This window comes from Anopheles marshallii, chromosome 2 (assembly GCF_943734725.1).
Source record: "Anopheles marshallii chromosome 2, idAnoMarsDA_429_01, whole genome shotgun sequence".
NCBI lineage: Eukaryota > Metazoa > Arthropoda > Insecta > Diptera > Culicidae > Anopheles > Anopheles marshallii.
Genome location: NC_071326.1, coordinates 79314729 through 79326330, shown reverse-complemented (window position 1 = coordinate 79326330; position 11602 = coordinate 79314729). Strand labels below are relative to the sequence as shown.

The 11602-nt window shown below is 44.7% G+C and overlaps 1 protein-coding gene across 1 annotated transcript; it reads right to left on the bottom strand.

Annotated features, from left to right (window-relative positions):
• Positions 1–9030: 9030 nt before the first annotated feature.
• Positions 9031–9573, bottom strand: LOC128706864 (enhancer of split malpha protein-like). Its single transcript, XM_053801807.1, has one exon. It carries the CDS (start codon positions 9571–9573, stop codon positions 9031–9033), a length of 543 nt encoding a protein of 180 aa, XP_053657782.1.
• Between the last annotated feature and the right edge of the window lie 2029 nt (positions 9574–11602).

Genomic DNA, 11602 nt, shown 5'->3' with positions numbered 1-11602 from the left:
CCTCTCATTCTACGCTCGTTCGTTCGCACGGGTCCGCTGTTTGTGGGACACCCCACAAGGGGTAGGGGAGGAATACGGGTGTGTGTGTGTGTGCAGAGTCGGTAAGCCCAGACATGAATGTATGCATGCATGCATGCGTGCCTTTTTTCTCTTTCTCTCTCTCTCTCGCTCTTTCGCTCACTCTTCGACTGCTTTCTTCGGACCAACTTCTTCAACCTCGCTCCCTCCCCCTCCCGACAACGGGGGTTGGTGGGCACGGGAAATATATGTATCAGTTTGCTCGTTCGCTCTCGCTCCCGCAACCGGTCCCGGAACGTGCGCACGGGTCTTGCTGGAATGAGTAAGGAACCCGTACAAAAACCCAACCCCTACGTTTGAGTGCGTGCTCGATTGCGACCGTGGGAGCCAAACCCGGCGTATTTTTCATATCAGTTCTTTTCCCTTTTTTTTCTTCCCCCTTCACCCCCTCCTCCGTTCTTACCCCCACCCCCTACCGGCTTTCCTCTTGCCCGTTCGCGATGAGTGTTGTTGCCCGTTGTTCTGTGGCTGTGGCTTTGAATTACTTCGGAGGCAAACAAAAAAACAAAAAAAGGAAGTATGCCGGGGCGCATGCGGCACAGGCCAAAACTCTCCGCGTGCGCGTTAAGACGCGCTCCTTCCTACCCCAAACCGCTTTTCTTTGCTGCTGCCTAGATCATGCCTCTTTCGGGGCCAGTTTCCGTACCGGGCCCCTTGGCGAGCGTTTGCTGTGGGAACGGTGTTGGGAACCCAGCACACGATTTTCCGTTTCGATCATCCATCCCGTCCACCCGCCACCCCTCCCGTAAGCGTGTGTTTGACACGAGCTTCCCGTTTTTTTTTTTTTGGTTGGCTCTTTACTGCATCTCTTTATTGTTAAATGGTTCGGTCGCTGGAACGCGCGCACGGCTCGTGGTTAGGAAGACGCGATCGGACGGAACGATCGTCCCTTTTGGCCCGTGGCTTTACCCACGCCAAACCCGGAGATATATCTCCGGAACCAAGAACCAATCTTTGCTGCCGAAATGTTGTAACATAAAACAACAACAACAAAAAATCCAGCAACACTCTCACACGCAGTGCTTTATCATGGGCCTGGGCACTGATCTTACCCGTTCCTGATGGCGCCAACCAATTACATGAGTGGGGGGAAGGGGGAAGGGGGGAGGAAGCAAACGGATATCCTCCCCGTATTATCTCTCTATTTCCGGCATGCCAAAGGTCAACTATCGAAGGCCACCGCACGCTGGGGGTGTGTCGATGCATCGGGTGGTGGCGCGAGCCCAAAACCAGGCACGGGGACAGCACGCGGCCGACACGAGACGGCGCGCGTGGTGGTTGGGTGGGATTGCAAGTGGGCGAATTCGGAAGCATTTCTTGTCGCGGGCCCGCGCCTCGCATGCAGCACGTGTCCGTTTTGTGCGGTTGGTGTTGGCGTTCCTCGCGATCGAATGGACGGCGTTTGGTGGAATGTTTATGACGACCGGTCGGAGTGAGCGTAAATAATGGCGGACATTCTTGCGCGTGTAGCGTTATTTCATAGGAAAAATATGTGTTGGAATTTCCGGATAGGAAGCTCCAGATGCGATTCTTATTTTTTATTCTACATTCTTAATCCCTTTTGTCTTAAATGAGTTACAATTCAATGATTTGTCCACTTCAGACTTCTACTACAGAATTTTTTATTGGCAAACGCCTTCTGCAAATTTAGAATCAATATATCAACCGATCAAAATGGTCAATGTTTAAAACGTCAATGTTTAACGTTTAACAATGAACTAAATTTGAGGTTAAGTTTAAATGTCCTTAAGACCTCTGTTGATGGTCTACTAAACAGATCCTACTGTACATGTTATTTATAAATTTCCTTGTGGAGGTAGTTAAGATGCGATATACATGAAAAACCCTCAAAATCTGTCGTATTTTTTAAAAGAAAACTACTTCATCTATCGGTTTAGGGATTGGTTTTATATGGAAGTATACATATTTAAGCCGTACGCAGGACCTGCCGGCTACGGGGAAATAAAGTCAAAGAAAGTTTGCAATGCCAGGCCTAAACCTCTTGAGGTGGTTGTGTTGATAATGGAAAGGAGATATAAATTCAATTCATATTTTATGCATCACTACGTGATATATTTTCTAGAGGATATTCTACGCAATGATGCATTGCTTTCCGTCAAATACTATCGCAATCTAAAAATTAAAAACCAAATTTGAAAGAAATTACTTTAAGCTAGTGAATATCGAGCTGGATTTTGACAATTTTATTAGATTACAAATTGGCGGTTAAAGACGAAGATGCGATTTTTGACTTAAAGATAGTCAAAATTTTGCTCTTTAACTGAGTAGTAAGACATATGTTTGAAACTAAAAACGGCTTTTGTCAAGTACGGGTAAATGATGTAAAGAATATATGATGAAAATATAAAGTCAACCAGCTCAGTCAAGTCGCTGAGAATTTCTATATTCGAAACGTTGTGCTAGTTGTGTTACACAACATGACGCGATGATAGCCAATGAAAATAAGAATAAAATACTAAAGATACATATTTGAGGATATTTCAAAGAAATATTTCCCTATACTGTGCAAGAAAGACTAGAAATGTAGTGTTTTTCTATATGGTCTATGTCAGCTTGCTGTTAAACTCGGACCTAAAAAACGTCTTAAGAATAATTAATGATTCAACAGGAACAACGCGATGGGTATTCTATTGCGCAGGGAGAATGAAAAATTTCTAACAGAAAAATCATTTCTCCCCTTCGGTTGCACATTTCTCCCTATCAGTTCCTTAAATTGCACAATTCTTTGCGCAATGTTTCGTCCAAATATTCGTTGCTTGAAAAACCAGCCTCATATGTATTTGCTCAGCAGGGACACTTTCTTACCGATTTGATACCGTGCACGGTCTAGGGTTTGTTGTTAAACAGGATTCTATCGTTTTTTTATCTTCCGAGCGAACTCTCCTGTTGACCCTAGCGCGTGGAATAGCTAATGGCTCAAGGAATTTCCCCTCCTGCAGCCAGACACAATTAAGCCTAGTAGAAGTATTTCGGCGCAAAAGCGTGCGATGGGGTTTGGAAAAATGTCCGTTACGTTCATATTTACTCTAGGGTGCATCCGGCATGTCTGACTGCGTACGTGTGCGCAACCGTGCACGCGAAAGTCAAGGTGCCGGCAGGCAGCAGTTAAGAATTTTAGGACCATAAGACGGGCCCCGGTTCTTGCCAGAAAGTGTGTCTAAACGTGCAGCCAGCATGCGTGCCATGATAAGCAACATAGGAGGGTCAATATAGGGGAATTCTTACATAAGGGAAGTGTATGTATGCATTGGAATGAAGGGTGAACTACTTTTGTCGTGCTTTGTAAGTACAAACTATCGAGAAGAAACGTTAGCCAAATTAAAATTTTAACAACAAAGCATAAAAATTTGGGCTTAGAAAAGGAATTGTTAAAATGTTTAACACATATGAAAGATTTTTTCAAGAAAGAAAAATTACACGTCGAAAAGGAATTAAAATAAAAAAAAAACTTCTATTTAAAATGAGAAGATTAGAGTTAGAAGAATAAATACAAAAATATAAGTGTAATTAGACAACACATAGAAAAGCTAATCAACAGAATAAAACAAGAGAAAACAAGAAAAAACAATTAAGAAAGAAATACAAAAATAAAACCATTAATAACTTAAATATTAAAACATATTTGAAAAATGAGCAGAAACGTTATCAGAAAATGATAACAAAACATAAAGCAATCTAAAAAATAATGTATTAACTAGAAAGAATTGAGAAGCGAAGAGAAAAAAAGCTAGAGTTAAAATTTTAACCAATCCGACACATTTATATGTGTAGTGTTTTACAAAACAATGAACGAATATGAACAAATTCAAATAAAAATAAAATAAAGTGAAACAAAAAGGATATTGAAAACAGAAAAAAAGTATTTCACAACCACGTAGAAGTAGGAAAACCAACATTAAAAATTAGAAAACAAATAGAAGAGCACATAAACCTAAACAAGAACAGGTCTAGAGAGAGAGAGCGAATAAAAAGCAATGTAATGAAATAATCAACGAAACAATTTAAATATTTGCATCTCGGTTCTGGCGCCAGCCACAAAACGCGTGCTACAATGCGAACCGATTGTGCCGATTGACAACATGCGCTTTGCAGCATGTTTCATCATCCACCAGCTCGCGCATTCTCCCTGCATCTTCCGTTTAGCCGTTCCAAAACCAAAACGAAGCACACGGCGAAGCAGCAACAAACGAACACAAAAAAACACACACACACACGGAGCCGCCGTGAGGGCGATTCATCAATGAAAAGTAGCAGCAGCGCGTGTTTATTATGATTCACGATCAAGCTACTATCTCCACCTCCCCACCACCCACTCCCAGTGTACTGCTGTGCCACCATTTGATCCACATCGCATCACGCTCATATTGGTGTGCGTTATTTTCCTCAATTCCCCCCCCCCCCCCCCTCCCTTGTCCGCCATCCCTCCCCTTTCAACATTGCCACTGTTCGCTGTCGAACTCATCCATCAAAAAGGGTTGCAGAGTGAAGTGAATTTAGCCCCCCAAACAAATTGGATAAGAAGAGGGGATAGGGAGGCATGTAGAAGGGGGGGGAGGGAAGGGGGTCAATTTTGCAATGCATGATAAAAGCTACACCGAACATACATACACGCACTGCTGGTAAAAGGCGCGGAACGTGTTCGTACATGTGCCACCACTGGACCGGACCGAAAGCGTCCAACGGTTCACCGCAGCATAAACAGAAGCATATTGTTGGGGAGGGGAGGGGGGGTAGAAGGAGACAAAACACAAAAAAAAGCAACGATACACAACAACATAACAAACAACCGCGATAAAAAAAAGTGCACACCCTGCGCTCCGTGGGACCGTGGGACGCGAGCGTGCGCGATACGCCACACCGAAACGGACGAGCCCATCCACGCCATAACGGCATGGGCAAACAAGCGATGACGTTCTGATCGCACCGAGTTCCGAAACCGATCTCCGATCCGTGGGAAACGGCGGCAGGTGCAGGCCAGCGAAATGATTTTCAACATGGTCCGAGAGTGCCCGTTCCGTTCTTCTCGCCTTCGCCCCTTCTCGCCTTTTTTACCCACCCTGCCCCCTGCGACGACGAAACCTCGCCAACGCACAGCCCGCACAGCACATGTGGCGGGACGGTATTCTGTTGTGTCTGTTGTTCGTCCGGCTCGCTCTCACGGTCGTTTCATGCAGCAGCAGGGATGGTGAGAAAAAGGGCGCAAAAGGGATGAAGCGGAACACACACCGCTTGGTACGTGGCGTATGTGTTTTTATTATCGCCCCCGGTTGATCGGTTTTAATTGGTTTGCGTTGTTGATGATGGGGTGCTTGCGCTCTGCCCCCAGCCCCCCTTCCACCCCCCCAAAAACCCCGGCTCGACCTCGGCGGGGAGACCGAAGACAAGGGCATTAAATGGGTGGCTCCCGCTTTTCCATCGTTAGGCGCTGCTCGAGTTCGGGCGCACGTGGATCGCTTAAGTAGGGAAATGATGTAACGGCAAAGAGATCGCGATCGTAACGTTTTTTTTTTTGTTTTTTTTTTTTGGGAGGGTATTAGATTGCACTGTTAAACGTGCACCACGGTACCACGGTCGGCACCTTTATCCCGGCCGGCGCTAGGTGCTAAATGGGCACCGCAATTGAGCGATTGGGGGTTGTGTTGTTGTTGTGAACAACCGATTTGTTGTCAGGCCTTTTTTTGTTGGGGGGCCACAACATGCTAAAGGGAGCTGTTGCATTAGCGATAATCATTTGTTTTATCAATTAAGGGGAGATACTCTTACTCAGGCGTTCTACAATAGGTCGTTTTTTAGGTTTTTCTAGCCTCAAATAAAGAGTTGGAAATATTTTTATTTGAAGCTATACGCATTCAATCAATGGATTTGAGTTTAACAATTGCTTTTCAATAGAAACAAAACAATTCTTCACAAAAGGTAGATAAAAAAATATACGAAAGCTAGCCTCCACGATATGATAACAGTTCATTACGGCCATATCTTAACCCGCCGTATGAAATTTCATACGCACAAACACTCGTTTTTTAAATTCTGATTTTTGAAGCCTCTATGGATAAACGAAAAATAAAACGTTTTCAAAAACCTTTAACTTTTAAATGCAATGATTTAACAGTGGTTCTAGTGCCATGATCACTACGTAGGTCAATGTTGGTCGATTATGTTGTGTGTTGTGAGGCAAAGTTCGAATAAAATCGAGTCAAAAAATTAGCATCGCAAAGATCAAAATTAAGCTTATGGGAATCGATATTGTTGAAATTTATGATAAAATAATAAAAGACATGGTAACAACACGGTAACATTGTGTTTTTGCCAATAATTCGAAGAAAATATCGAAAAAGGCAACATTTTAAAATGGAAACATTTAATTAGAATTTAATTGGTCTTTTATTCTTGAGATATCTTGACTTTTGAAGATGACCGAGTGAAAATATTGCCCCCCGTTTCTTTGCCATTTACATGTGATGTTTGATGTGGTCGATTGATCATTCTATATGGTTAACAATTCAATAAAAGGATTAAGTTGTTAAAATAGAGTCTTTTGAATCACTTTTACATTAATTCATTCACATCTCTGCTAGAAATTACACCAAAAACCACGCACAAATGCACACAGAAACATTAAAAATTTTATGAAGGAAGATATTATATTTAGAGCTTAAAGTGCCAGTAAAGTTAAGTTAAAGTAGACAACTTAATTGTTAAACTAAGACGCTAAAAACAATGCTTTTTTTACAAAAAATTGTCCCTATTTTTTTCTAAAAATATTTTTCAAAAAATGCCATCATAAAAAACTATAAAATTGTTCAAGGTTTCAAGGTTTTGATGAAATTTTGGACAGATGTTAACAACAAGTTTGTTCATTTAGAAATTCTCGTAAGTTTACGCGATGTGTCGCTATATAAGGTCATTTTCCTTTATATTCATAAGTTCCAGATATTCTTGAACTTCTAGCCACTAAACACTAAAGCCACTAAACTTCTCCTGCATGACGCATATTGAAGTCTTTGTAGAAACGAAACTATTAATAAACATCAAATCACAAATATAAATATTGAAAGTCCAAACACTAGCAACACTTACAGTTGTTCGTATTTATTTTTATTACATCATGATGGCTAGAAAAAAAAACCCATCCGTAACAGTGCCTCCTTTTGTAAGGATAACACGAACGCGAAGCGTAAAAGGACACCTCGATAATGGAGCTATCCTAATAAGCAGTAAACATTACGATGCACCCCGGCCGTACGTCGTCGTCCTGCCTCACCATCTTGCTAGGTAAACTCTTGCGGCAATGTGATTAACGCATATTTGTATTCGTGGTGACATGATTTGTCACTTTAGATTGAAGTCAATCGGTTTATTGCTGCTAAGGTTAAACTCATTTACATTTGTTTTCCATTTGGAAAGGTTAAGTGTGACAGTGTTTGTGGAACTATCGTTGTAGATTAGGCAGGATGTATAAGTCCTAATGCTTCAGCATCATTGCAACTCCAACTAACAACTCCTTATTTAACAGATTAACGAATCCCAATAAAGATCTTTTTATCGCAAAACGGTTAAATAAATATCGAAACACTCTGTTCCTCTTCAAACAGCATTAGTTATAGATATTCGTTCCGTACCGGCAAATTATCACAAAGCAAGCGCATTGTCAAACAGTTCCTTTCCGGTCAATACGCATTCACCATCGAAGGACGAAAGGTCCCGAAGGTTCCGAGAAAATCGATTACGACCAAGTAACAGGCCCAGTTCCGAAAGAAAACGCTGTCAAGTGCATTATGCACGCATGAACTGCGGTAATGGACGAGCGGGATTGTATTGTAACTTCGGAAAGGACGTTCCAAGCTTTTTTTTTTGTTTTGTTTTTTCAGGACCTTTCCTAAATTCCCAGAAGGCAACATCCTCTTCACCTACATTCCACAGTGCGCAGTGTAGGTTTGTCAGAATGCTGACCCACCCGGAGTTGGATTTCACACGAATGCAAGCGAAAGAAATGCCGCCACCGACCGGTTTACAAGAAATTTCCTGGATCGGTCCGCTTTATTACCAACAGCAGGAAACGGCTAGAATGGACAATAATCCTTAAAGTAGGAACTCCAACGCGAAAGAACACCCAGAAAATTTCCCGGAAAACAATGGCCGCCTTTTTCTTATAAGAATCCTCGAAAGAGTGTTTGGATGCTTGTTGGAATATTTCTTTCTAACTGGTTACAACAATAAAAACCACCTTCAATTACTCATGCAATTAGCTGGCTTATCATCGCTTGAACGCTCATTGAAGTCTTTCGAGGCGCTCGCTCCCATACAAACAAAACGACACCAACGAGCGCGCAGGAGACGAACCGTATTCACAACAAAACGTGCATTTGTTTGTAAACAACCTGTTGCTACCGTGCTGACGTACCATCACCATACTCTACGCATGCGGACAAATTGCATCACAGCAACCTGTTTAACTCTGCCAACAAAAAAGAAAAGGAAAACAATCCCACCCCAACACCTTCCAGCCCCAAAGCAATAATAAAACGGTTTGTTTTTTTTTTTGTTTTAGTCGTTTTGTATATTATTTCTTTTAATATCTCATCAGATTTTGCTTACAAGAACAAAATTGGAAGACACGTCGATCAATCACAAGTTGTTGGAAGACAGTTTTAACCCTACTATCACAAGTAACCACGGATGAAAGCTACTGACCCTAAACTAAACCTATTAAAGCTGTACCATTTCGGGCTCCCCTCCCCGGGCGGGGGGGCACCTAACCTCTTGCTGGGCTCGTACGCAAGCAAGATGGTGCACGGGGAACGGTGCTGCTGCTAGAAGCACGCGGAAGAGATCGTGAGTTTGTTGTTGCCGCTTCTCACACCCACGCGGCGTTGTTCACTGGAGGTGGGGTAGAAGACGGCGGTCACCGGGGTTTGGGCGTCGTTGGGGGCTTTAGGCTTGTGCCCAACGGTCGCCGTACGCCTGCTGGGCGTACTGTTGCTCCTCGCTGTAGCAGTGGGCCGGTTGTATCAGGTCCTCGTCGACCTCCCGGGCCGGCATGGTCGTCCAGAAGAAGGTGCCGGCCTCGGTGCGGGCAAAGTGCACCGGCACGTACAGCTCCTCGGGCAGTACCGGCTGCAGGCGCAGTTGCTGATCCTCCAGCACCAGGATGGCGGCATCGGTGGCATGGCACTGTTCCAGTTCCGCGACCAGCTCCGCCTCGAGCCGCTCGTTGGCAGAGTTGTCGTAATCGCAGTCGAAATCATCGATGTAGCTGACGATGGAGCGGCGCTGATCGACGTAGGCACTGTTGCCGCTGCACGACTTCACTGACTGTGCTTTGCTTTTGCTCTTGAGGAGCGTCACCAGCGGCTTCAGGATCTTCTTCAGCCGGTAGACGGCCGACGATTTGGCCAACTTTTCGCTGTTGTAGCGGTTCTCGTTGATGCTGTTGTTGCTGCTGCAGGCAGCGTTGTTCACGGCGTACGAATACATTGCTGGTTTTGTGTTGCTTTGTTTGCGGTTTGCTATCACAAGGTAAACTTCGCGGTTGGATCACTCTTATCACACGTTGACGGTGTTGTGTTGCAAACTTGTTTGCTGAGCGTTTTTTTTTTTTTGTCAAACACTGTGTGTTTCGTATCGTTTGCTATCGAACGTTTGTTGTGCGAGCTGTTCGCTGCTGAGCTGATCGAGTGCGTTTGATGTGGAAGTTCGGGTCGCCCCGGTGCTTATATAGCGGAGCGACCACCTCCCGCACACACATGCAGGCGGCCACAAGTGTACGGCGAGGGTGCAGCACGCACACACCAGCGCAAGGGAAAAAGCGAACGGACGAATCAGGACACGCCGTTGCAGGCAGGTGTTCCCGCTTTCCATGGGAACAGCCGAACGCATCGGATGGAATCTGAGAACGGCGAACAAGCGAAACAAACAACAAAACGCAACGAAACAAATCCCTTCCCTTCGCGCCGAAAGGGGCACGAAGCGGAGGAGGCGAAAAAGGGAAAGGACGACACATTTGCCGTTGCCGTGCGCTGGGAAAGGACCTGCACGTAATTCAATAACACCACGCCAGTGGGCGATACAGGTGGCGGGGGAGATGGTCGCCAGGGTGTTGCCAGGAGGAGAAAAGGAGCGAAGCGATTTTTCGTGAAATCGTGGGAACTCAAATCTTTTACAGTTTCCCACAGACACTTTTTACCATTGGAAAAACAGCAGCCTTTAAAAATGCGGACAGATGGCTAGCGAGGGTGATTATATTTTTGGGTTAACGCTTCGTACCCTTCGTGCCGTTCTGCTATCGCTTGCCCTGTCCGCACACACACACACGCACACATGCACAAGGATGCTGCATTTGTGTCCTTCTCTTATCGTCTCGCTCGGGCTCTTTCTCCTCCTTCTGGCAAGTGATTGCGGGCAATGAGGAAGATGATGAGGACGATCGGCGATGATCGGGTCTGGTGGGAACACGGAAGATAAAAACCCCGCAACATTAAGTGCACAGGACAACAACACAATCTTATACCTTCCTCACGCTACCTCCGCCCCTTCCCCCCCCCCCCCCCTCCCCTCCTCTTCCTTGGGATCGCAAACCTCCCCGGGGGTGTCCTGTTTGGTCCTGCGCTATTCAGAGCCTGGGAAAAATTCGGAAGATCGGCGATCGAGACCGGGTTCCGTAAGATAACCAAAAAAAAAAGCACACGTGCAAGCTTCGTCACAGTACGCAAAATGGATCAACGGATTTTTTTTTTTCTGTTGTTGTTGTTTTCGATTCCTTCTGCCGAATTGCCCCTTCGTTTTCCTCTCTGGCGCGTCACCATCGCTTTCATTCATGATCAATTAGACTCCCTTTTGGGCCACGGCGAGCACTCATTTACGGGTGTTATTTTCCCTCTCGCTTCGCACGCATTTCTGTGCCGGTTTCCATCACGCTCCCCGCATCCCCGTTAGCGGTGCGCAGTTTGTGTGCATTAATTTCCCACCGTAAAAGCGGTAATCGAAATGGAGCGCTCGTTTGGTCAGATTTTGTTGGGCTACCGGTGGGTTTATTCCCTTTTTTATTTTTGGTTTTTTTCTTTTGTTCTTTCTTGTTTGTGAAAAATGGTAATGTATTACAATTCGCTGGTAAGGGCATGGTTTTTTTTGGTTCATTTTTATTTTGCTACCACTCGGCTGTTGTTTATGTCCTTTGCAACGGGGTTTGGACTTATATGTTGCACGTGTTTTTTTGCTTAATCGTGATGCTTCTATTCCTTCAATTCGATCCCGTTTCGGTATCGATCATTATCCTTTATCCCGAAAAAGGGAAGGGAAACCGAGTGCGTGAGAGCGAGCGATTCGGGATGAGTTTGGGCGCTTCTTTTAAGAGTGTTTTATTTTGCTTTACGATGCGTTTTGTTGTGTCCGTTGTGTCCTGCAACAACGTAACTCGTCAGGATAAGCCCTCCTTTCCCGGGATACACGGTGATGCAAGTGCACTGCTTGAAGGTGTAGATGCAAGCAGGCACGCAACGGAGAGTTT

Excerpts from the sequence above, each read along its gene's own strand:
- LOC128706864 (XM_053801807.1), bottom strand. The coding sequence starts at position 9,573 with ATGTATTCGTACGCCGTGAACAACGCTGCCTGCAGCAGCAACAACAGC.